The following is a 26,279-nucleotide window of genomic DNA, read 5'->3' as shown; positions in this document are numbered from 1 at the left end:
GGCGGTATGAGAATAAAGCGTTGTTTTTTGCCTCGGTTTTTGTTTTGATGTGATCACTGAAGGGGTTAACTAGTGATATAGTTTTATAGGTGGTGTCGTTACGGACTCGGCGATACTAAATGTGTGTACTTTTATTGTTTTTTTATTTAGATAAAGAAATGTATTTATTGGAATAATATATATATATATATATATTGCATTATTTAGGAATTTTTTTTTTTTTTTAGACATTTGGAAAAAATTTTTTTTTTACTTTTTTACTTTGTCCCAGGGGGGGACATCACAGACCAGTGATCTGACAGTTTGCACAGCACTCTGTCAGATCACCGATCTGACTTACAGTGCTGCAGGCTTACCAAGCGCCTGCTGTGAGCAGGCACTTGGTAAGCCACCTCCCTCCCCGCAGAGGACCCGGATGCCGCGGCCATCTTGGATCCGGGCCTGGAACAGGGAGGGAGGTAAGGAGACCCTCGCAGCAGCGCGAACACATCGCGTTGCTGCGGGGGGCTCAGGGAAGCCCGCAGGGAGCCCCCTCCCTGCGCGATGCTTCCCTATACCGCCGGCACACCGCGATCATGTTTGATCGCGGTGTGCCGGGGGTTAATGTGCCGGGAGCGGTCCGTAACCACTCCTGGCACATTGTGCCGGATGTCAGCTGCGATAGGCAGCTGACACCTGGCCGCGCTCCCCCCGTGAGCGCGGCCGATCGCTATGACGTACTATCCCGTCGAGGGTCAGATAGGCCCAGGGCACCTCGACGGGATAGAACGTCTAAGGTCAGAGAGGGGTTAAGCAGGAATGTGTCCAGGGCTGTTGCTGGGGCGACTTCAGCCTGGCCCAAGTGTGCGGGTGAGGGAGGGCTGGTTCTGGGGGTCTTAATTCTCTGGGGACCCATTGAAGGATAGATTGGCCTTTATGTAAGCTGAATAGCCATGGAAAGCCTGACAGGTGCTCCCCTGATGTGCGTCCTCCTAGCTCAGCATCCTGGACACACTCCCAAACACAAAATACGGTAGTTAATTTACAAAACCTTTTTTTAAGGGACCACATCACATTTCAAGTGACTTTGAGGGGCATATATAGGACAGAAAATACCCAAAAGTGACACCATTCTAAACGGCACCCCTCAAGGTACTCAAATCCACATTCAAGAAGTTTATAAACCCTTCAGGTGCTTCACAAGAATTAATGGATTGTGTATTAAAAAAATTACTTTTTTTTCCCACACAAATTTTACTTTAGACCCCCAATTTTTTTATTTTATATTTTCACAAGGGTAACATTAAAAAAAATGGACCCCCAAATTTGTTGTGCTATTTCTTCTGAGTACGCAGATATCCCATATGTGTGGGAAAACTACTGTTTGGGCGCATGGCAGGGCTCAGAAAGGAAAAAGCGACATTTTTGGAACACAAACTTTGATGAAATGGTCTGTGGGTGTCATGTCACGTTTGGAGAGCCCCTGATGTGCCTATGCAGCGGAAACCCTCCACAAGTGACCCCATTTCAGAAACTACACCCCCAAGGAATTTATTTAAACGTGTGGTGAACACCTTGAACCCACAGGTACTTCACACAATTTTACAACGCTGGTGCTGCTATTCCAGTTTTAAATATTTTTAAACAGTTGTGTTTTGGTGTTGAGGAGAGTCATAAGATCAAATACTTAATTAACCTCACGACATAAGAGGTTGAGAGAAGTGACCCATAACGTGTATTGTTTAACCTTACATAAGCTTTCTCAGATCAAAGTGAGACCCTAAAGATGGCTGCCATTTCCTGTATCAGCACACCATGTGCTGATATCAAAGATGACGCCCACCCTGATGACCCCATGGACCAACCCACAGTGACGACCACCTTGATGAACTCATGGACCAACCCACCCTGATGACTTCATGGATCCGCCCATGGACTTGCTCATTGCCCAACCCACTAACCAATAGAATACATCCGATCACTCCCATTTTAAAGCTAACCGAGCCCCCTTACAGGGGATATATAAATCTGTGTCCTGACTGAATAAAGCCCTTGGAGCTGAGCCATAGATTGATCAAAGAGAATTTACATCAGACTGTGTGTCATATGTTATTTCTTTAGTGTACACCTGATCAATACCCATTAGGCCAGGAGTAGGCAACTGAAGTGAACATTTTATTAATTGTTCAACCCAACATATTTGGCGCCCAACGTGAGGCCAGCAGAGGAAGAGCCCTGAACTCTGAGGGCCGGTGAGTGGAACAGCAGGACGCGCTGAATACCCCGAACCTGAAGACTGATCACCTCCTTATCAGAACACGGTAAGTCTGCTGATTTTTATAATCTGTAGTCTTTACCTGTGTCCTTCGGGATATCCTGTGCAGATTGCCTGACCGTGTCCGGTTTTCGCGGTATCTGTAAGACGGCAGAAGGGTCTCTCCGCTGCTGGTCATTTAATTGCAAGAACCGTCACATGTTTTAGTTGCCTACTGTGTTGTGAAGAGGGGAGATGACTGGTAGTTAAGAGAGCAAGCGGATTTTTCAGCGTTTAAAAAAAAAAAAAAGAAAAGCTAATTTTTCAGTGTTGGAAAAAAATTTTTTGTCTGTGGTACAGTACACGGTTGTCGCCTGTGATACGATTTTCAGTTCTGTATAGGAGACTAGGACCTTGACTGAATTGACTCGGCCTAGGAGGGGCTAGTTAAACTTGGAGTGAGATGACTCAGTTCGAGCCAAATAAATAAATTAGTTTTGCCTTGTGACCGAGTGAATTGACTCTGCACAGGGCCTGGTAATTTAGGAATAATTTGATTAAGTAGGGAATAATTGGTTTGTAAAGTACGGAACACGGAAGTCAGACAGGGACCACGTGACAAGAAGGAATAGGAACTGAGTGCTGCAGACTCAGTTCTCTTTAGAATCTCAGGTTTGAGTCATCTCCCCCGTCTGATTGTTTGTTTGGTGTTTGTTATCTTGATAGAGATATATATATATATATCAATAGAAAGATGGAGAAAGTAATGCAGTTCTGCCGTATTGGCACTAAGCCAAATTCAGAAGGCAAGATAGACCAGTGTTCATTAGTGGCGACTCATGAAGGGAAGAGTCATGTTAAACAATGTAAAAAGCTTATGAAGTTGTGTGGAATGCCAGAAGGGGGGAGGTTACAGTCCCTGGAGTGGAAGATTGTCTTGAAAGAAGGAGGAAAAAAAAAGGTATCCTAGAAGATAATGGATTGTTGTCTATTGCTAGGGCAGGGGAAAGAGTCTCTGAAAGTTTGTATAGAGAAAATTGGGTAGAAGAGGAAAGGAATAAAAAGGCAGAGTTTTGAGTTGTGTATTACAAAAATATATCCGGTGAGCGGCCACCACCGTATAATGGTGGCCCAGAGCAATGTGCTAACCCTGGTGGCAGCTATTTTGTGGATGGCAAATGTAATTCTAATGGCAGCCATTTTGTGGATGGGCCATGTGCTTATTCTGATGGCAGCAGCCATTTTGTGGATGGCAAATGTAATTCTGACGGCGGCCATTTTGTGGATGGCAAAAGTGTTAATGCTGGCAGCAGCCATTTTGTGGGTGACAAATGTGTTAATGCTGGCAGCAGCCATTTTGTGGATGACAAATGTGTTAATGCTGGCAGCAGCCATTTTGTGGATGACAAATGTGTTAATGCTGGCAGCAGCCATTTTGTGGATGACAAATGTGTTAATGCTGACAGCGGCCATTTTGTGGATGGCAAATGTGTTAATGCTGGCAGCAGCCATTTTGTGGGTGACAAATGTGTTAATGCTGGCAGCAGCCATTTTGTGGATGACAAATGTGTTAATGCTGGCAGCAGCCATTTTGTGGATGACAAATGTGTTAATGCTGGCAGCAGCCATTTTGTGGATGACAAATGTGTTAATGCTGACGGCGGCCATTTTGTGGATGGCAAATGTGTTAATGCTGGCAGCAGCCATTTTGTGGATGACAAATGTGTTAATGCTGACGGTGGCCATTTTGTGGATGACAAATGTGTTAGTGCTGGCAGTAGCCATTTTGTGGATGGGCCATGTGCTCATTCTGATGGCAGCAGCCATTTTGTGGATGGCAAATGTAATTCTGGCGGCGGCCATTTTGTGGATGGCAAATGTAATTGACGGCGGCCATTTTGTGGATGGCGAATGTGTTAATTCTAATGGTGGCCATTTTGTGGATGGCAAATGTAATTCTGGCGGCGGCCATTTTGTGGATGGCAAATGTTAGTTCTAACGGCGGCCATTTTGTGGATGGCAAATGTAATTGACGGCAGACATTTTGTGGATGGCGAATGTGTTAATTCTATTGGTGGCCATTTTGTGGATGGCAAATGTAATTCTGACGGCGGCCATTTTGTGAATGGCAAATGTAATTTTGGCGGCAGCCATTTTGGTGGTGAACATCTTAGTCTAAGGCTACACATCACCAAATCCTTGTTACCCAGTAATGACCACTAACAGCCAATACTATATTCCTTCGGGAAGTGAACAGGATTTACCCAGGTTCCCTGTCTCAGTGGTTTCCAATGGGGCACCGACCCTTTCCCCTATCTAGCAATCATCCCACCTGGATCGTCCCCGGCACCGACCCTTTCTGTCACTTCCACTACCAATTTAGTCGCACACCCACATGAGATGCTCCAAGCAACGGCCTCTCCTCCCAACGCTTCCGCTACAGCAGCACTCTCACACAGTCTACCTAACCCTATACCCGGTACCTCACAGGCTCTCTCGCTGCCAAGCGCACACCTGTATGGGACGGTCGCAACTGTAGCAAGGGGGGCCCAATCTGGGAGGGGGATACCAATAGCACAGGAAGCACAAAGGGGAGGTAATGTTGGCAACCTATTTTCGAAAAAGAACTTCCTGAGGGACCCTTGTTAGTGGTGGGAAAGGGTGACATAATGACAATGGAAACAGACGGTAATTGTTAATGCTACCAGTTCTCGATTAGAGCACTATGGAGGTATAGCTAGAGCTATAGTGGAAGCAGGAGGGGGCGACTATTCAAGCTGACAGTCAAATCATTGTTGAGTCAGGTGTTCAGATAGCTGTTGGGGACATAGCGGTTACTAAATCTGGCAATCTTCCGTGTAGAATCATCATACACACTGTGACCCCTACTTTTGACCCTATTCGTCCAGACGCTAGTGCTCAACAACTTCGTGCAGCAATAACTCGCATTTTAGAGTATGCGAATATTAGTGAGCAGATTGAGACCTTGATAATTCCCGCCATTGGTGTTGGCATTTTTGGTTTCCCTGTTCATGCATGTACAAGGGAAATCGTTGGAATTATAATAAACAAGTGTAGCCCCCTAGTCATTTGCTGCCTCTCTGAAGTCAGGTTAATTAGTAATGAGGACAGGACTGTTAAAACTTTTAAGACTGCCTGCGTCACCTGATACTGGAGCTGCCCAAATAGAGCCCCTCATTCCAGTACTGTTACCTCCTCCTGCTCCTCATACACAAGAGATTACATCTGTACTCCCGATGCCATCTCTACTCCCACCTCAGTTGCCACCAATAGTGCCAATGCTCATGTCTGAGGAGCCCACCCTCTATGTCAAGTTTACACCCCAGCAAGCTGCTACTCTATTGAACCAAGCTCCAGATCCAGAAAAACAGCCGATGCCTTTCGACAGAAGCATGCTTCAAATCCAAAGTACTTACCCAGCCATGTGGCAAAATCTAATTTCCCTGGCAAATCTTAAAGCAGGTGATGCATATTGGCCTGTTATGGAAATCGCGTTCAATGATGCCTCACTTGCCAGTGACACTACATGGGACTCTGGTGTTGAGTTCTGCCAACAACTTAAGACATGGCCCTCGGATGAGTTGGCTGACCTATCACTTATTGTCGCCAATGGATTCCAGATGCCTCCAAGCTGATGCAGCCATTGTACGATAACCTCAAGACGTCAGCGTTTCCACTATGTACCAGACCCGTGGAAGCTTTCTACGCTCTTAAACAGGCTATACAGTCTGCATCAGCTCTTGGAATCCCAAATTCTGATATCATCTTAAGACATCCGGTTCTCTTAATGGCTCCACACAACATAAAAGCTATTTTTGAAACCTAAACGTCTGTCGCTGCAGTGTCATATGAGACTCCAATGTTCCCTCTTGGAACTCTTGTCCACTGCACCATCCTCAACCCGTCCATGCTGCTTCCTCTTTCTGGGGGGGGGGGGGGGAATTTGAAGGATGATGATGCTGATGCTCTCGGAGAAGATGCCTCTACAAACTCAGAGGATCATGACTGTCTCGAACAAATGCAGGAAGAAGCAGCCTCCAAGAAAAAAAGTGTCTGAAGACCCATTCCCACATGCTGACCTGACGTTCTTCACTGATGGTTCCAGATGAAACAGGAAGGTTCCATATGGGATATGCCGTGGTTACACATGAACAGGTCATCTCAGCCGGATCCCTACTACCGCACATGTCTGCACAAGAAGCGGAACTTAAGGCTTTGACACTGGCTTGTCAGGAAGCGACGGAGAAGGTGGTCAACATCTACACGGATTCAAGATATGCTTTAGGAGTGGCTCATGACTTCGGCAGTATCTGGGCAGCCAGAGGATACCTAACGTCCAGTGGAACTCCTGTAAAACTTGCTGCTACCATACAAGAACTTGTGGCCGCTCTAGATCTACCTTCAGAGGTTGCAGTGATCGAGATCAAAGCTCATGGGAGATTGGATTCTCCAGAAGCAAGGGGGAACTTCTTTGCTGACAAAAACAGCAAAAACCTATGCTGCGGATCCATTTGGGAAAGAGAAAGCAGTGGTGTACGTGTCACAAGACACTGAAGAAGGGACTAAAGGCTCTCTTATGAGGATTATCCATCTACATCAAGACAAGACACCAGATGATGAAAAGAAGCCATGGCAAGGAGGAGCTAAAAAGGATGAAGATGGAGTCTGGAGGGTGAACAAAAAGCTCTGTCTACCCCGTAATCTGTACTCCTCGGTGACAGAATGGGCACACGGTATCACCCAGAGGCAAGAATCAGATGATTGACCTGATTTGGGAGACTTGCATGGCACTTGGGATCTCTATTGTCACCCAAAAATATTGCAATTCCTGCCTTGTGTGTGCAACATGCAATCCAGCACCGCCTCAGAAAGTTACTCAGAAATATTGGCTAAACCACTCTATCCCTTTCAGAGAATTCAGACAGATCACATTCAAATGCCAAAAGTAGGGAAGTACAAAAATGTACTGGTAGTGACTGACATGTTCTCAGGATGGCCCGAAGCCTATCCAGTAACCAACATGACTGCCAGAGTGACTGTTAACAGACTGATGACTGAAGTAGTATGCAGACATGGGGTCCCAGAGGTAATTGAGACTGACCAAGTACCCGCATTCATTGCAGCACTGTCTAAGGAACTATGGACATTGGTGGGAGCTGATTTGGGTTTACATACTCCATATCCCCCCAGAGAAGTGGGAAAGTAGGAAGACTGAATGACACCTTCCAAAATAAAATACTGAAAGCCAGTTAGGAGGTCAGACGTGGACAGACATTTTGCCCATTGCCTTATACTCAGTCAGAATCACTCCAAGGGGTCCCACTAAACTTACACCGTACGAGTTTTTTTTTTTTTTTTTTTCGGGGGGGCTTGGTTGGTGGGCTCCAAGTTTGGGTCAATATTTTCCACAACACCTAGCCTTAGAAAGTGATACTCTTGTAAATTATGTAATTGTCCTTACTAAAAGAACTGTCAGTAACACATGTACAAGTTTTATCATCCATTCCAGATTCCTGTGAAGGTACCCATGCTTTCCATCCTGGTGACTACGTGCTGGTAAAGAAGTTGATCAGAAAGACATCCCTGGAGTCGAGATTTGAGGGTTCCTACCAAGTGCTCCTGACTACTCCTACTTCGGTCAGGATTGCTGAGCGCCTCCTGGATCCATCTTATTATTATTATTTATTGTTATAGCGCCATTTAATCCATCTCTCACATTGTAAACTTGTTAGACAGTTAGGGACAGAGTAGGATCTGACCAGCTTGTCAAAGTCCAGCTACAAAGGGAGGTTTTCCACAAGGGAAAACTTGTCTCAAACTGGTGAAAACTCCAATTCCCCCCCTCCCCGGCGAGACGGTCAGATCTAGGATGTGTTACATCAGGGTGAGTCACATGTGTATTTTATGTAACCATGGTGATGGGAGATTGGAGAGTAATAGATCCAGCAGGTAGGAAAGTCCCGAGGATACGGGTAACACGCTCCAATATACCTCCTCGCTATACCCATAATTGGACACATTCTCTGGTGTCTATAGCATCAGTATTATCATGAAGCATCTGATGTCATAGTGACACTTAACACTGGTGGGTTAGGGAACCATGGTGGGATCAAGATAAAAAAAAGGGTTAAAGTATTAAGGGGGGACTGTTGAGGAGAGCCATAAGATCAAATACTTAATTAACCTCAAGACATAAGAGGTTGAGAGAAGTGACCCATAACGTGTATTGTTTAACCTTACATAAGCTTTCTCAGATCAAAGTGAGACCCTAAAGATGGCTGCCATTTCCTGTATCAGCACACCATGTGCTGATAACCAAGATGACGCCCACCCTGATGACCTCATGGACAAACCCCCAGTGACGCCCACCTTGATGACCTCATGGACCAACTCACCCTGATGACCCCATGGATCCGCCCATGGACTTGCTCATTGCCCAACCCACTAACCAATGGAATACATCCGATCACTCCCATTTTAAAGCTAACCGAGCCCCCTTACAGGGGATATATAAATCTGTGTCCTGACTGAATAAAGCCCTTGGAGCTGAGCCATAGATTGATCAAGGAGAATTTACATCTGACTGTGTGTCATATGTTATTTCTTTAGTGTACACCTGATCAATACCCATTAGGCCAGGAGTAGGCAACTGAAGTGAACATTTTATTAATTGTTCAACCCAACATTGGTGTCAATAAAATTGCATTTCACATCTTTATATTTAGGTGTGTGCATTCCATATGCATTGATTCTTTTTCCTCTCCTCCATTGCCCATTGTTCGCTCATGTATTATAAGCACCCTCGTTTGTCTTATTTACAGTCATACCTAGTGGTGCACCTTACCGTTTATTGATACTGCTGTGCCACACTAAAAGACACTTTTTATTGCACAAACTTTGCATTCCCATATTTTGACGGCTATAATTTTTCCATATTTCGTCCAACACAGTCATGGGATGGCTTGTTTTTTGCAGGACAAGTTGACATTTTTATTAGTGCTATTTTCTGGACTTTTTTGATTGCTTTCTATTCTGATTTTTGGGAGGCTGAATTAACAAAAACCAACAGCCGTCTTTGGCCCAGGGTCGCCATGGAGACCATTGGTACAACATGATCACAGTCGCGCTGTGCCGATGGGAGCAGAGAGGGAGCTCCCTCCCTCTGCAATGCCCATCGATGTGGCTGTAACTATTGACAGCAGCAACTGAGGAGTTAGACGCACGCGATCAGTGCAAGCACTGATTGTGGGCATTGCTGCAGGGCGTCGGCTCTCAGAGAGGACACCCGCACTTGATCGCGGTGCCGCTCAGTTTGAGCCCGCGCAATCAAAAGGAAGGTTTGCAGGAACACAGCTCCCGCAGAGCCATACATAAACAGCGCATGTCGGGAAGGAGTTAAAGACACAAAAATATATTTTATCAAAATGAATTTATTTACTTGAGGTATTGGGCAAAAAAAAAAAAATCACTTTATAAAAGCTAAATATAACCGCACCTGTGCCACTTGCAGAAATGCATATACAAAGAAATGCAGATAACATAATACACTCGTTTATAGTAATTAAAAAATGCAGACTAAAGTATATTAGAAAATCTTCCAAGGACGCTCTGCATTTTTTCACTTCCTCTTTATGTGGATTCTAATAGGTGCTCTAGGTTGTCACTGCAAACCTCATTGTACCAAACGATATGTGATGTAGCGGCCAGCAGTCTCACTAGGACGTATGATCTTTACCACCTGCAAGACAGAAATATGATAGATGAGATTTTCCCATGAATAAAAGTATAAAGTACACTTTCAACAACAGATCTCGGAATAAAATAAGAAACAAAAAAACAACGGTCCCTGTGCTGAGATAACCTTATAAATATGCCCCTCCTGTGTACTGTGTAAGGCCGATTTCACACTAGCGATTCTGTACGCAGAGTACGCCAGCATACAGACAGTACAGCACTGGATCATAGCCGATTTGTGTGTCTGTAAAGAGGTCTGGCAGTAGATTGGCCACTAGTGGGAACATAGTGAGAGAAGGGGGTGGGGGAAGGGTAACATTCTTGAGAAGGATTACATCCATGTTACAGAAGGGTAGGTGGTGTAAGACTAAGTTCACATTTGCGTATATGTGCGCAGCGTATAATCTGCATACGCAAACGCATGCCAAAACGCATGCTTACGCGGCATTTTTATCCGCATCAGCTTACACGACGGCAGAAAAAGAAAAAAAAAGCTGCGTGTGCATGAGTTTTTTGCTTGCGTTTTTATGAGCATGCCTTAGATATTTCCAGGAGGGCGTGTCTCAATCAGTTCCTGGACATGCGCAGTCCGAAGGATGCGACATGCGTTCCCATAGATAGTAATGCGTTTTTTAATGCACTCAACCGCATGCCTGCGCATATTTGACGACTCCAAAAATGCAACATGTTGTGTTCGCCGCGAAAAAACGCATGCGTACACAAATGCATGCGAACGCATGTTCATGAGTACACCATGTTAAATTTATGTACGCATGACGCATGCTGATGTATGCGGATCAAACACTGCGTGTGCACACGCAAATGTGAAACCAGCCTAAGTGTAGACCCTTGCCTCTGACAGAATTGAGCAGATAGCTGCTGTGACTATTCCTGTCCTGGTTCCCGAGTAACGAGATTGCAGATAATAATGGAAATAGGTAAAGGATTGTAGGAGAATGTGGTCATCGCCACAGGAAGGATGAATTCAGGGAGGGTAGAAAATACAGGTGTAGCTCTTCGCTAAAGTAACTGGTAATACAGATACACAAAGCAGTTTTCGGCTCTAGACTGTAAGGCGTGTATGAAGGGTTTCATGCTGTAAGTGGTTTAAAACCATAATTTGGCATTGGCAGTCAAAAAGTTCACAAACATGGAGTTTAATACCCACGTGCTAGTGTGGCTTGATCACAGTGCAGAGTCGTACTGACATATGAACAATTAAACAGATAATTGTGCATAAAAACGGTAAAAATAAATTCATGGTCTATACAAAAGCCATACAGTTGCTCCATCTAAGACTAAACAGATCCTATATAAAAATACATTTATGAGGCGTGGTCTTTGCAGATACTGCACCATAGTTCACCCCAATAATCCGAATCACATCTCACTGATTCCAATTCATCAAATACCAGATCACATGTGTAAGGCCGGAGACACACTAGAGATACGAAAACCGGTTCGATTTGGTTCCTGAAAAGTTGGACAAGTGTCATGCGTTTTATATGCGAGTACAGTCCGACTCAACACCTAGCATCCAATTTACATCCGATTATAACATGAGCTTTTACATAGAGAATTGCTCTATGTCATTTACACATCATTTTCAAAGGAAATATTAGAGAGATAGATATAAATGTGAGGGAGAGATATAATCAGCACTTTGTGTGCAGTTTACTGTATATAATTTTTTTTGTAGTAAATAAATTCCTTTCGGCTATCAAAAGATGTGGGATTCCCCATGTCTTTTGAAAAGCCGGCAATTCATCCACAGCATACAGTAAAAATCAGTGTGAACCAACAAAGTAGAAATATACACAGCTCTGGCAAAAATTAAGAGACCACTGCAAAATTTTCAGTTTGTCTAATTTTTCTCTTTATAGGTATATTTTTGGAGTAAAATGTGCATTGTTTTATTCTATAAACTACTGACAACATAACTCTGAAATTTAAAGCTAAAAATTTGGTATTTATTTGCAGCAAATGAGAAATCGACAAAATAATAAAAAAGTGCTTTCAGATGTTAAATAATGCAAAGAAAACAAGCTCATAATCATTTAGAAACAACAATACTAATGTTTTAATTCAGGAAGAGTTCAGAAATCAATAATCTGTGGAATAACCATGATTTTTAATCACAGCTTTCATGCGTCTTGGCATGCTTTCCACCAGTCTTTCACACTGCTTCTGGGTGACCTTATGCCACTCCTAGTACAAAAATGTAAGCAGTTCTACTTTGTTTGATGGCTTGTGACCATCCATCTTCCTCTTGATAACATTCCAGAGGTTTTCAATGGGGTTCAGGTCTGGAGATTGGGCTGGCCATGACAGGGATTTGATGTGGTGGTCCTTCATCCACACCTTGATTAAACTAGCTGTGTGGCATGGTGCATAGTCCTGCTACAAAAAAACAGTCCTCAGAGCAGAAGGAAGCAGTGCCTGAGCAGAAGGAAGCAACTGTTTTTCTCTAGTAACCACCACGACAGCACACCTGGAGGATGTTACCCCTTTCCTAATAGGGATAGGAAATGACAAGAGGTTAAGTAACCCCTCCCTCATCCTCCCCCTCAGTGTTTTTTCCTGTCCCTACTAGGGATGAAGAGGTCATCCCAGGTGTGCTGTGCTGGCAGCGGTCACCAGGGGGGAAAAGAGATTTTATGCCGGGCAGCAGACTTGCCTCTCTTCCCCGAGCGCTGCTCCCGTCTCCTCCGGACTCGGGACTTCCGCGACCAGTCCACACCTACAAGGCAAGGTCTGGGCGGCATTCTTCGGCTGGAGGCCTCTCTGAGCTCTCCAGCCCCTCTCCTCCTCCAGCGCTGTGCGCGCGATGAGGACTTCCGGTCTGAAGCCGGCGGCAGGAAGTGACGTCAGACGCTGGCCGGCTTCAGTATTCAGGAAGCTCCTTTGCGTTCCACGCTGGAACGCAGGTCAGATGGCGTGGATGTCGGCGGCTTTCCTCCCCCCACATCCGCACATTGGAGGAGGAGGTCCTCTCACAGGAGGACAGGTGCTGTGTCCGGTCGCCTATTTAAGAACCCCGGACAAGAAGACGTCTCAGGTAAGGCTAGCGCTAAACGGGTGCACTAACGCAATGTTTTTAATGTGGCCGCATCCCGGGGTCGTGGTAACGTCCCCGATCTGCAAGAGCGGGGAACGGACCGCGGGCGCGCCTCGGACGCTGCGAGCAGTGTCCGCGGCGCGCCAGGAAACACCGGTGCGTCGCTAGCGCGTGCCGAACATGGCACGAGCTAGTGCTGCGCGTTCCCATTGCCGTGAATGGGCGCGCTAACGGACGCGTTGCACGGCGTTAATTTCGCCGTGCAACGCTGTCCGTTAGCGCTTTCCTATTAACGCAATGGGAACCAAGCCTAAGACCACTGTGTGGTGAAAATCATGGAGACGTCTGCCTCGCGCTCTGCTCTTGCAGATCCCAGCACCATCCCGGCCCCAGTTAGTAATCTGGACCAGGGTGTCCACTCCCTGATGCAGGTTGCAATCTTATGATTCCTTCTCCCCTTTATTTCAGGGCGACAAGGAACCCGCATCAGGAAGCAGATCCAAAACTGCACGCAAATGTGCTGTCTGTGCAAAAAAACTGTCCAAGACATTGTGCAAAGAATGCACGGAAAAAATTGTTAGAGAAGAGCAGCCATCTCTAATGGAAGAGATTAAAGGCTTGATCCAGCACGAGATTAGAAGCTCTCTGGCCTCACTCTCCCAGCCCACACCCTCCCCCAGTACTCCTCCGGAGGCTAAGAAAAGAAGGCTTAATCCAGAGGATGAAAGGCATGAGGAATCTCAAGGGGAGATGTCGGATGAACCTCCAGAGGAAGGTGAAATATCCTTAAGGTACCGTCACACTGGACGATATCGCTAGCGATCCGTGACGTTGCAGCGTCCTGGCTAGCGATATCGTCCAGTGTGACACGCAGCAGCGATCAGGCCCCTGCTGTGATGTCGCTGGTCGGGGAAGAAAGGCCAGAGCTTTATTTCGTCGCTGGCTCTCCCGCTGACATCGCTGAATCGGTGTGTGTGACACCGATTCAGCGATGTCTTCGCTGGTAACCAGGGTAAACATCGGGTTACTAAGCGCAGGGCCGCGCTTAGTAACCCGATGTTTACCCTGGTTACCATCGTTAAAGTAAAAAAACAAACACTACATACTTACCTACCGCTGTCTGTCCTCGGCGCTCTGCTTCTCTGGTCTGGCTGTGAGCGCCGGGCAGCCGGAAAGCAGAGCGGTGACGTCACCGCTCTGCTTTCCGGCCACTGTGCTCACAGCCAGACCAGAGAAGCAGAGCGCCGAGGACAGACAGCAGAAGGTAAGTATGTAGTGTTTGTTTTTTTACTTTAACGATGGTAACCAGGGTAAACATCGGGTTACTAAGCGCGGCCCTGCGCTTAGTAACCCGATGTTTACCCTGGTTACCGGCATCGTTGGTCGCTGGAGAGTTGTGTGACAGCTCTCCAGCGACCAAACAGCGACGCTGCAGCGATCCGGATCGTTGTCGGTATCACTGCAGCGTCGCTTAGTGTGACGGTACCTTTAGACTCAGAGGCTTCTCAGCAAGAGAGATACTACTTCTCCTCCAGTGACATAGAAGAACTCCTCACAGCAGTGAGGAAGACTATGGAGATTGAAGAAGAGAAGACGGCGCAGTCAGTACAAGATGAGATGTTCGGGGGTCTTCGTTCTAAGAAGAAACAGGTATTTCCCATTCACAAAAATATCCGTGATTTAGTTCTAGAAGAATGGGAAACCCCGGAAAAGAGGTTGACCACCCCAGCAGAAATTAAGGATCGGTTTCCGGTTGATGATGAGACTGCTTCATGCTGGTCGGAGATTCCTAAGGTGGATATCCAGATCGCTAGGGTAGCTAAGAAAACCACGCTACCATTTGAAGATGCCTCCCAGTTGAAGGACCCTCTGGAGCGCAAGATGGACGGGCTGCTAAAGTCATGGGAGACGTCAGCTTCCTTACTTAACATCAATTCGGTATCTACCTGTGTGGCTAGATCAATGCACCGCTGGCTGGGTCAATTAGAGGAACACCTGTCTTCAGGCACTCCCAGAGAGGAGATCCTGGCCTCTCTACCTATCTTCCAGAAAGCGACAGGATTTCTAGTGGATGCCTCAGCTGAGTCCGTGAGGGTGGCAGCAAGGTCATCAGGATTGTCAAATTCTGTAAGACGAGCACTCTGGCTGAAATCATGGTCTGGGGACATGACCTCGAAGATGAGGCTCTGTTCCTTTCCTTTTAAAGGAAATTATATGTTTGGGCCGGCCCTGGATGATCTACTGGAGAAAGCTTCAGATAAAAAGAAGACATTGCCAGAACCTAGAAACCCTAGGAAAAGACCCTTTCGCTCTCAACAAGAGCATACTCCTCAATACAGAGGCAAGGGTAAGACAGGGCGCTGCAGTTACCCAAAAGGAGGGAGAGACAGAAATCTCTTTCTTTCCCAGCCCCAAAATCAGAGAAAACAATGACGCCACCAGGGTAGGGGGTCGTATCTCAAACTTCCTCCCATACTGGCAAGCAATCTGCTCAGACCAATGGACGTTAACATCAGTCAGAGACGGAATAAAAATAGAGTTGATATATCCTCAAAAGATGTCAAGAACAACATCTTTAGCTACACCAAAGCTACAATCCATATTGATAGCGGGAGTACAAGATCTTTTGGACAACAAGGTGATCTCCTCAGTCCCGGAGGACGAGAAGAACAGAGGACATTATTCAAATTTGTTTCTAATAAAGAAACCAAATGGGTCCCATCGAATAATAATCAACCTAAGACCTCTGAATCAATATGTCGCCTACAGAAGGTTCAAGATGGAATCAGTAAGGTCTACAGTACCCCTCATAGGACAAGATTTCATCATGGCGACGATAGATCTACAGGACGCGTATTACCACGTCCCAATCCATCCAGCTTATCGAAAATTCCTAAGATTTGCAGTCGCCAGGGGAAAGGGCATAGACCATTTTCAATTCGATGTCCTGCCGTTCGGGCTATCCTCAGCCCCGAGGATCTTCACGAAGATCATGTCCAAAGTAATGGCCTACATCAGAGGTCAACGAATATGCATAATTCCATACCTCGACGACCTACTGATCGTGGCCCCCTCAGTCCCCACTCTTCAAGAACACCTTCAGAGGGTAGTCCAGATCTTATCGTCCCTAGGCTGGATAGTGAACCACAAGAAATCGGGAGATGGTTCCATCAACAACAAAGGTCTTCTTAGGGGTACTACTGGATTCTCGCAGCCAGACATCTTTTTTACCAGAACAAAAACGGACCTTGCTTACAGCAAAGATCAGAACGTTGCGGGACAAGAAGATAACTTCCCTAAGATGGGCCATGTCGGTTCTCGGGACCATGACGTCGTGCATCCAGATGGTGTCATGGGCACAAGCCCACACCAGAGTACTTCAGACTTATATTCTGTCAAATTGGGACGGATCCCCAGATTCTCTGGACAGAAAGATCAAAATACCACCGCACGTAAAGTTATCTTTGACGTGGTGGCTACAAAAGGAAAACCTACTCAAAAGGAGTTCCTTGGTCGCAGGATCCAGCAATCTCTATAACAGTAGATGCCAGCGAAAGAGGTTGGGGAGCTACGGTAGCCCAACACATTTCAAGGGAACTGGCCAAACGAGATAAGTCAACGATCCTCGTACTTCAGAGAATTAAAAGCTGTGGAGGAAGTCCTCAAAGCAGCGGTAACTCTTGTTCAGAATTCCCATATCAAGATCTACTCGGACAACATGACAACAGTTGCCCATCTTCCTCATCAGGGAAGTACAAGACACGAGGATCTAAAGGCCATATCAGCCAGAATATTTTCCTGGGCCGAAGAACATGTTCTCTCTCTTTCTGCTCTGCACATAAGAGGGGAAATAAATATACAGGCCGACTTCCTGAGCAGAGAGAAGATCCATCCCGGAGAATGGGGTCTAGACCCAGAGACTTTTCAGATTTTGGTCAGAAAGTGGGGACAGCCGGAAGTGGACCTGTTCGCGAACGCCCAGAACACAAAAGTGGATCAATTTTTTTCACTAGATCCAACCAATCCGGGGCTAGTAGACGCATTGGCCCAACCATGGACATTCTCACTGGCCTACGCTTTTCCTCCATTACAAATTCTACCAAGGGTCCTACAGAAGATAAGGACAGAAAGGGTCAGTGTAATCTTAGTAGCTCCATTTTGGCCCAAAAGAAGTTGGTTTGGGTCCCTCATCAGCCTAAAAGTAGATGGACCAATGGCACTACCTCCGATGAGGTTCTTGCTCTATCAGGGGCCAATACTTCATCCAGACCCCGAGAGATTACACCTGAATGCCTGGCTTCTGAATTCTCAATTCTGAGGACCAGAGGGCTGTCAAAGAAGGTCATTAGTACGCTACAGAAAAGCCGGAAGACCGTTACCAATTCCATTTATCAGAAAATATGGAAAACCTATATCACATGGAGTGCTCCTGAACGGCCCAACCCAGACAGGCCGAACTTAGCCAGAATCCTGGATTTTTTACAAGATGGTCTAGAAAAAGGTCTCAAACCCAGCACCCTCAAGGTACAGGTGGCGGCACTGAGCTCGTATTTTGACCAACCTCTAGCCGAACACAGATGGATAAGAAGGTTTATGACGGCACCATCCCGCATATCTCCAAGATCCATAAATATAGTCCCATCTTGGGACCTCAATATAGTCCTGAAGGGACTTACACTTCCACCTTTCGAACCTTTGTCATCAATAGCAATGGATAGACTCGCCTGGAAAACCACCTTCCTGATAGCCATAACTACAGCCAGGAGAGTAGGTGAATTACAGGCCCTGTCGATCAATGAACCCTACATGAGGATTCTACAAGATAGGCTTATTCTGCGATTGGATTCATCCTTTCTTCCAAAAGTTGTCTCTGACTATCATAAATCACAGGAGATAATTCTCCCTTCCTTTTATCAAGAACCACAAAATGAAGAACAACAGTTCCATACTTTAGACGTTTGAAGAATGGTACTTTATTACCTTCAAATTTCAGATAAAATTAGGAAGGATCAGAATTTATTTATCCATCTTCATGGACAGAATAAGGGAAAGAAGACTTCCAAATCTACAATTGCCAATTGGATCAAGAGAGCAATCTTGGAGGCCTATCAGATGCAAGGCCTTCCACCGCCAGAAAAATTCACAGCTCATTCTCCTAGAGCAACAGCTGTCTCCTGGGCCGAGAAAGCCAGTGCTTCCATTGAGCAAATATGCAGAGCTGCTACTGTACGTGGTCCTCGGTCCATACATTTTCCAAACATTACAGGCTAGACCTGATGTCCAAGGGGGACTTGGCCTTCGGAGAAAAAGTCCTTGGGGCTATAGTCCCTCCCTAATAGATTACTCTTGGGTACTTCTCCAGGTGTGCTGTCGTGGTGGTTACTAGAGAAAATAGAATTATTCTTACCGTTAATTCGGTTTCTCGTAACTCACCACGACAGCAGGAGTAATCCCTCCCTATGCTTGATATACGTTCTGAAAAGAATAAATATAATTTGAAGCATTCCTTCTCCTGTGGTCCTTTATAATAACACTGAGGGGGAGGATGAGGGAGGGGTTATTTAACCTCTTGTCATTTCCTGTCCCTATTAGGAAAGGGGTAACATCCTCCAGGTGTGCTGTCGTGGTGAGTTACTAGAAACCGAATTAACGGTAAGAATAATTCTATTTTCAAGCATAACATTGTATGCGGCTTGATTCATACGTCCTTCACAATGATTAACCTGCCCAATTCCAGCCTTGCTGAAGCATCCCCAGATCATCAACGATCCTCCACCAAATTTCACAGTGGGTGCAAGACACTGTGTGCCTTGTACGTCTCTCCAGGACTCTGTCTAACCATTAGACGACCAGGTGTTGGGAAAAGCTGAAAATTAGACTCATCAGAGAAGACATATTGTACTTCATGATAGTGGTTACATTTCTTTGATATTACCTGCGTTTATTTGTGAAAAAAATGGAAATTTGGCGAAAACTTTGCAATTTTCCAACTTTGAATTTTTATGCCCTTAAAATCACAGAGATACAGTATGCCACACAAACTACTTAATAAGTAATGTTTCCCACATGTCTACTTTACATCAGCACAATTTTGGAACCAACATTTTTTTTTGTTAGGGAGTTATAAGGTTAAAAGTTGACCAGCAATTTCTCATTTTTACACCATTTTTTTTAGGGACCACATCTCATTTGAAGTCATTTTGAGGGGTCTATGATAGAAAGTACCCAAGTATGACACCATTCTAAAAACTGCACCCCTCAAGGTGCTCAAAAATTTTATACCGTTCCACGTTTGGTAAAATTGATAAAGCAGCTTTATTTTTCGGGTCAATACGATTACAGCAATACCTCATTTATATCATTTTTTTATGTTTTGACGCTTTTATACGATATAAAAGTTTTATATTAGAAATTATTTTTGCATCGCTTTATTCTGAGGACTGTAACTTTTTTATTTTTTCGCTGATGATGCTGTATGGTGGCTCGTTTTTTGCGGTACAAGATGACGTTTTCAGCGGTACCATGATTTTTTTATATTCCTCTTTTTGAAAGCGTGTTATTCCACATTTTGTTCGGCGGTATGATAATAAAGCGTTTTTTTGCCTTTTCTTATTTTTTATTTTTACAGTGTTCACTGAAAGGGTTAACTAGTGGGGCAGTTTTATAGGTTTATAGGTCGGGTCGTTACAGACGCGACGATACTAAATATGTGTACTTTTTTTTTTTTTTTAGATTAAGAAATGTATTTATTGGAACAATTTTTTTTTTTTACACATGTAAATATATATATATATATATATATATATATATATATATATATATATATATATATATATATATATATATATATATATAATTTTACTTGTTTACTTTGTCCCGGGGGGGGACATGACTGTGCACGGTGTCAGATCAGCGATCCGACAGGCAGTTCTGCAGGAGGCTTGCTGGCACCTGCTCTGAGCAGGCGCTTGCAAGCCACCTCCCTGCGTGACCCTGAAGGAGCCCCGCAGCCATTTTGGATCCAGGGCCTGCAGGGAGGAGACGCTCGGAGCAACGCGATCACATTTAGATCCGTGACCGCTCCTGGCACGTAGTGATAGTCAGCTGATACCCGGCCCTGATCGGCCACGCTGCCCCCGTGAGCGCAGCTGATCGGTGATGACGTACTATCCCGTCGGTGGTCATACGGGCGCATACCACCTCGACGGGATAGTACGTCAGAAAGAGGTTAATTTTAGCCAGAGCTGTATATAGATGTTAGAAAGACAAAGATGTTAGCGACATATGACAGATGTTTATAGCCTAGGAAGGGAATAATACTCATGGAGCTTCCCAGGCTATTATTATCAGCTCATAGCTGTAAGACTATCTTGTTTATTAAAATGGTGCCCCCCCATGGATATTGGCCACCCTTCGAGACTAAAAACATCAGCCCTCAGCCACCCCAGAAATGGCACATCCATAAACTGAGCTAAATATGGTACTAAGCCTCACTCTTCCCACTTGCCATGGTGCGGTGGCAAGTGGGACGATAGTTGGGGTGGTTGATGTCCCCTTTGTATTGTTTCATTAAAGGAGTATGCGATTCTTTCAATTAAAATGACTTTATGCTGTGTGTGTGCTTATTATACAATATCACAATGAGGTTAGTAATTAGGGAGCTTTATGGATGCCTCTCCATTACTAGCTTCTGGGCTTGATGTCACCTGACAATACAAAAGTGACATCAATCCCCCCCCCTCAACTATCAACCCACTTGCCATCACACCATGCAAGTGGGAAGAGCGAGGCTAAGCGCCAGGTTTGGCGCATCTTATGGATGCAACATTTCTGTAGCAGCCGAGAGCTGATGTTTTTAGTTTCGGAGGGTGGAGCAAATATTCACGGCCTCTTTTTAGGCTATTAATATCAGCCCGCAGCTGTCTGCCTAGCCTTTGCTGGTTATTGAATATAGGGGGACCCCACATAATTTTTTTTTTTTTTGGGGTGGGGGGGGGGAGAGGGGAGGACCATTTTAATAACCAGGAAAGGCTAAGTATACAGTTGTGAGGTGATATTAATAGCCAGGGAAGCTCCATGGGTATTACACTTTTCCCAGGCCATAAGCATCTGCCCCCAGCTATCCGATTTCTCTCTGCTGGTTATCCCCTTAACAACCAGGGGAATTTCAGTTTTTGATTTTGTTTTTTTTGCTCCGCTTCTTCCCTGGGACATAATTTTTTTATTTTTCGGTCAAAATGGTCACGCGAGGACTTGTTTTTGCGGGACAAGTTGTACTTTTGGACAACACCATTGTTTTAACAAATTGTGTACTGGAAAATGGTGTGGTGAAATTGCAAAAAAAAAATCCAGTTTTTTTTTAACCATGTTCACCAAATGCTGCCATTATGATTCTCCAAGTCATGTCGGGATCACAGACACCAAACATATATACCGTATATACTCGAGTATAAGCCGAAATTTTCAGCCCAAATTTTTGGGCTGAAAGTGCCCCTCTCGGCTTATACTCGAGTCACGGTGGGTGGCAGGGTCGGCGGGTGAGGGGGAGAGGGCGCTGAGGCATACTCACCTAGTCCCGGCGCTCCTGACGCTCCCCCTGCCGTCCCACGGTGTTCGGGTGCTGCAGCTCTTCCCCTGTACAGCAGTCACGTGGGACCGCTGATTAGAAAAATGAATATGGACTCCACTCCCATAGGGGTGGAGCCGCATATTCATTTCTCTAATCAGCGGTAACGGTGACCGCTGATAGAGGAAGAGGCTGCCGCACCGAAGACCAGCTGTCCGGGAGAAGGAGCGGGACGCCGGGAGCAGGTAAGTATCGCATATTCACCTATCCCCGCTCCACACGCCGGGCGTCGCTCCATCTTCCCGGCGTCTCTCCGCTCTGACTGTGCATGTCAGAGGGCACGATGACTCATATAGTGTGCGCGCCGCCCTCTGCCTGATCAGTCAGTGCGGAGAGACGCCGGGACCGGACGCTGGGGAGCTGCAAGCAAGAGAGGCGAGTATGGCTTTTTTTTTTTTTTTATTGCAGCAGCAGCGTTATATATGGCACAGCTTTATACAGAGCATCTATGGGGCAATAATGAACGGTGCAGAGCACTATATGGCACAGCTATGGGGCAATAATGAACGGTGCAGAGCACTATATGGCACAGCTATGGGGCAATAATGAACTGTGCAGAGCATTGTATATGGGGCACAGCTTTATATGGAGCATCTATGGGGCAATATTGAACTGTATGGAGCATTATATGGGGCTCCTGATTCAATATGGATATTCAAAAACACAACCTACTGATGTCTCAATTAATTTTACTTTTATTGGTATCTATTTTTATTTTTGACACTAACCGGTAGCTGCTCCATTTTCCACCCTAGGCTTATACTCGAGTCAATAAGTTTTCCCAGTTTTTTGTGGCAAAATTAGGGGGGGGGGGGGTCGGCTTATACTCGGTCGGCTTATACTCGAGTATATACGGTATGTTCTTTTTCGAGTGGAGAAAATTTTTTCCAAAACTTGAAGAAAAATTGGCGCCATTTTCTGAGACTTGTAGCATCTCCATTTTTCGTGATCTGGTCCTGGGTGAGGGCCTATCTTTTTGCGGACCAAGATCATGTTTTTATTGTTACCATTTTGGTGTAGATACGATCTTATGATCGTCCGCTATTGCATTTTATTGTAATGTAGAGGTAACAAAAAAAAACAAAAAAAACAACGTAATTCTGGTATTTTGAATTTTTTTTGGCTACGCCATTTTGCGATCAGGTAATTCTTTTTTTATATTGATAGATTGGTGATTCTGAACACGGCGATACCAAATATGTGTATATTTGATTTTCTTTTTATTGTTTTATTATGAATTGGGTGAAAGGGGAGTGATTTAAACTTTTATATTTTTAAAAACTTTGTTTACTTTTTGCCTTCTTCAATAGTTTCCATGCGAGACTAGAAGTTGCATTACTTCGATCGCCTCTCCTATACACAGGGTCGATCAGATTGCCTGTGTGTAGCACCACCGGGTGGCGCTCATAGCAATCTGGCAATGACAGCCATAGAGGTCTGCTTCAAACCTCTGGTTGTCATGCTGACCCATCGGTGACCCGCGATCATGTGACGATAAAGGACATGCTTTCGGTAAGTGTGAGTTAAATGTCGCTGTCAGAGATTGACAGTGGCATTTAGCTACTTAACAGCCACGGGTGGATCGCGATTTCACCCGCGGCAGTTGCGAGCACATGTCTGCTGTATAGATCAGCTGTCATGTGCCCGACATGGGTGCACTATTACACCCAGCGTCGGAAAGAGGTTAATAAAACTTCAGGGGAACCCACACCATTTTTTTTTTTCCCAGAAAATAAAATGTATTTAGTAATAAAACCATGTACAGTACACTGCACACACACTGTACTTATGTATGTCACTGACATGTTTATCTATTCTATCTATTTTGTTGGGTCACGCTGTTATTTTACTGTACGAGCTAGATCAATTGCCGGTTTTGCAAAGGACATTGGTGTGTAAAAATTGGACTGCACTTGCATGGTCTGAGTGCTGTACGATTATTTGCTGGATGCGATCAGATTTCCGATTATTATCGCAGCATGCTGCGATTTTTTTACCAGTCAGATCGTGATCCGATCTGGAAGAAAAAAAAGAAAAAATAAAAATAATCGCAGATGAACACACGATAGAACAACATTGGTCTGAATGATATCCGATTTTTTATCAAAAATAGGGGGAAACCCACGCTTTTTTTTTTTAAAATTCCGTATTTATTTACAGCGTAGGAGCGGTAGATGAATACTCCCATCCACCGCTCCTGCTGTCACTGTTATTAGAGGCAGCAGGGGTAGGCTAATGGGAGTAATAGTCCCATCAGCCGCCACCTGCTGTCTCTTATTACTTAAATGTAACTCATCATTGTACCCTGCTGCTGACAGATTCTCTTTAAATGTTACATTAAAGTTTTAATAATAATAACCTTTATTTTTATATTGCGCTAACATATTCCGCAGCGCTTTACACATTATAATCACTGTCCCCGTTGGGGCTCACAATCTAAATTCCCTATCAGTATGTCTTTGGAATGTGGGAGGAAACCGGAGTACCCGGAGGAAACCCACGCAAACATGGGGAGAACATACAAGCTCCTTGCTGATGTTGTCGTGGGATTTGAACCCAGGCTCCAGTGCTAACCACTGAGCCACCGTGCCTTTCCTATGGAATTATGAATAAATCGGCATCACACAGTAGTTTATGGCCTAATCCACAGGAAATTGATTTTTTATGGAAATGTACTAAAACTGCTATATCTCTTACCTGACCTCTTTTTAACCCAAAATATCTTGCAACTGGATCACCAGCCTGGATCCGAGGAAGCTGGGATTCTCTGAGTTTACTGAATAAATGGTTAAGAAATTTTCAGAATTAAAAACAAAAATCCCCACTATACTTTTGTACCAGACATTTGATTACTAACCATTCAATATTGGTAACACCATCTAAAATATGGTTAGAAGTGAATATAACCAACTTACAGAAAAAGGACAAAAAAATTCAAGGAGATCCCAGAAAAAGAAGCAGCCTTATCAACACAAAGTCAGACGACAGATGCAGTAGCAGACCCCCATGATAGAGGCGGGGGCAGCACAGGTGCAAAATACTGATGGAAGCAGCTACTCACACACCTATTAATGGAGGGTTGACTGTGCAGTATTAACCCCTTTGTGACAGCCAAATTTTAAAAATCTGACCAGTGTCACTTTATGTTGAACGCTTCAACAAACTCCAGTGATTTTGAGGGGGGGGGAGGGGGGGGGGGGGGGGTTCATGACACATTATACTTTATGGTAATGGTGAATTTAGGTTGATAGGTTTTGTGTTTATTTATAGAAAAAAAACAACAACAACAAAAAACAGAAATTTCACAAATTGTAATTTTTTTTTTTGCAATTTTCAAACTTTGAATGATTATCCCTTTAATTCAGAAAGTCATACCACAGAAAAGCATTGATAATATTTACCACATGTCGGCTTTACATCAGAATCATTTGTAAAATGTTATTTTATTTTGTTATTTTAGTAGGTTTACAAATGTAGCAGTAATTTTTCAAGGAAATTTGCAAAATTATTTTTTTAGGGGCCTATCCCGGTTTGAAGCGACTTTAGGGGTCCCATATATTGGAAACCCCCCAAAACTGATACCATTTTAAAAACAGCACCCCCTGACATACTGAAAACTGCTGTCAGGTAGTTTATTAACCCTTCAGGTGCTTTACAGGAATGAATACAAAGTGGAATGAAAGGAATGAAAGCTGATTTTTACCATCTAAAGGTCGCTGACTTTTTAAAAGGTAAGTGTAGCGGGCAGACTTTAAGGCCGCTATTTGCTCGTGAACTGCCATGGCAAACATCAGGACCACACAATCATGATCTCAGGGTGCCAACGGGATAAAGAAAGAGAAGCCACAACATTTATATGATATAGTTATTATTGACAGCAGCATCTAAGGGGTTAAACAGATGTGGACGGTAACAACACGGATCGTGGCTAATGCACCAAGTTGTCACCTATAGTGTACAGCCGGCAGCTGCTGGATTGTCACCTGTATGGGAATTGATATTCTCTTGTATCTCAGGTCAGTTAAAAGACATATCGGCCGTCATATAGGGGTTAAACATACACCCAGATGAAGCTTGCATAGGACGCCAGTCACACAGATACGTGTGATGCACAGTGTCTGGCTTACAGCCTATTGATGGCGCCCATACTATTAGAATTGAGTCGTCTGTCTTGTTAGGAGCACTTATATAGTGCTGGACAGCCCGCCTGATCTAATAACATAGGCATCATCAATAGGCTGTAAGCCGGACACTGTGTATCACAGGTATCTGTGTAACTTGCTTCCTATGCAAGCTCCATCTAGGTGCACGTTTAATACTTCACAGCCAGCTCCTCCAAGAATTGGTAGGTGTGTGTCAAGCTGGGTGAGGGAGAAGAAAGGTGCACAACAATGGGAAGAGGGAAGGGAAGCCCAAACACTAGGGACGGGGGGAGTGGAGACCCCTAGACAGATCTAACAATACACTGTCTCGCCTTTTTCAGACGTCAGTATGTCCAGTTCGCCCTGTTCCCCGGCGCCAGGTACTGAATACTGCTTGCATCATTCTACTACTCCCAGTCTACACTGTGAGAGCCACCGTGATCTGCTGTGAACTCCATGACTTTT

The 26,279-nt window shown here is 44.8% G+C and overlaps 1 protein-coding gene across 1 annotated transcript in view; it reads right to left on the bottom strand.

Annotated features, from left to right (window-relative positions):
* Positions 1–9,664: 9,664 nt before the first annotated feature.
* POLR2E (RNA polymerase II, I and III subunit E) overlaps positions 9,665–26,279 on the bottom strand; it is a 34,070-nt gene continuing 17,455 nt past the window's right edge. The window contains exons 6-7 of the mRNA XM_069739953.1: positions 24,370–24,448; positions 9,665–9,992 (exon numbers count right to left, since the gene is read on the bottom strand). Of these exons, the coding sequence (XP_069596054.1) occupies positions 9,927–9,992; positions 24,370–24,448 (145 nt within the window). The 3' untranslated portion in view covers positions 9,665–9,926. The remainder of the gene's footprint in view (positions 9,993–24,369; positions 24,449–26,279) is intronic.

Source organism: Ranitomeya imitator, chromosome 1 (genome assembly GCF_032444005.1).
Source record: "Ranitomeya imitator isolate aRanImi1 chromosome 1, aRanImi1.pri, whole genome shotgun sequence".
Taxonomy (NCBI): Eukaryota; Metazoa; Chordata; class Amphibia; order Anura; family Dendrobatidae; genus Ranitomeya; species Ranitomeya imitator.
This window is presented reverse-complemented; position numbering and strand designations above follow the sequence as displayed.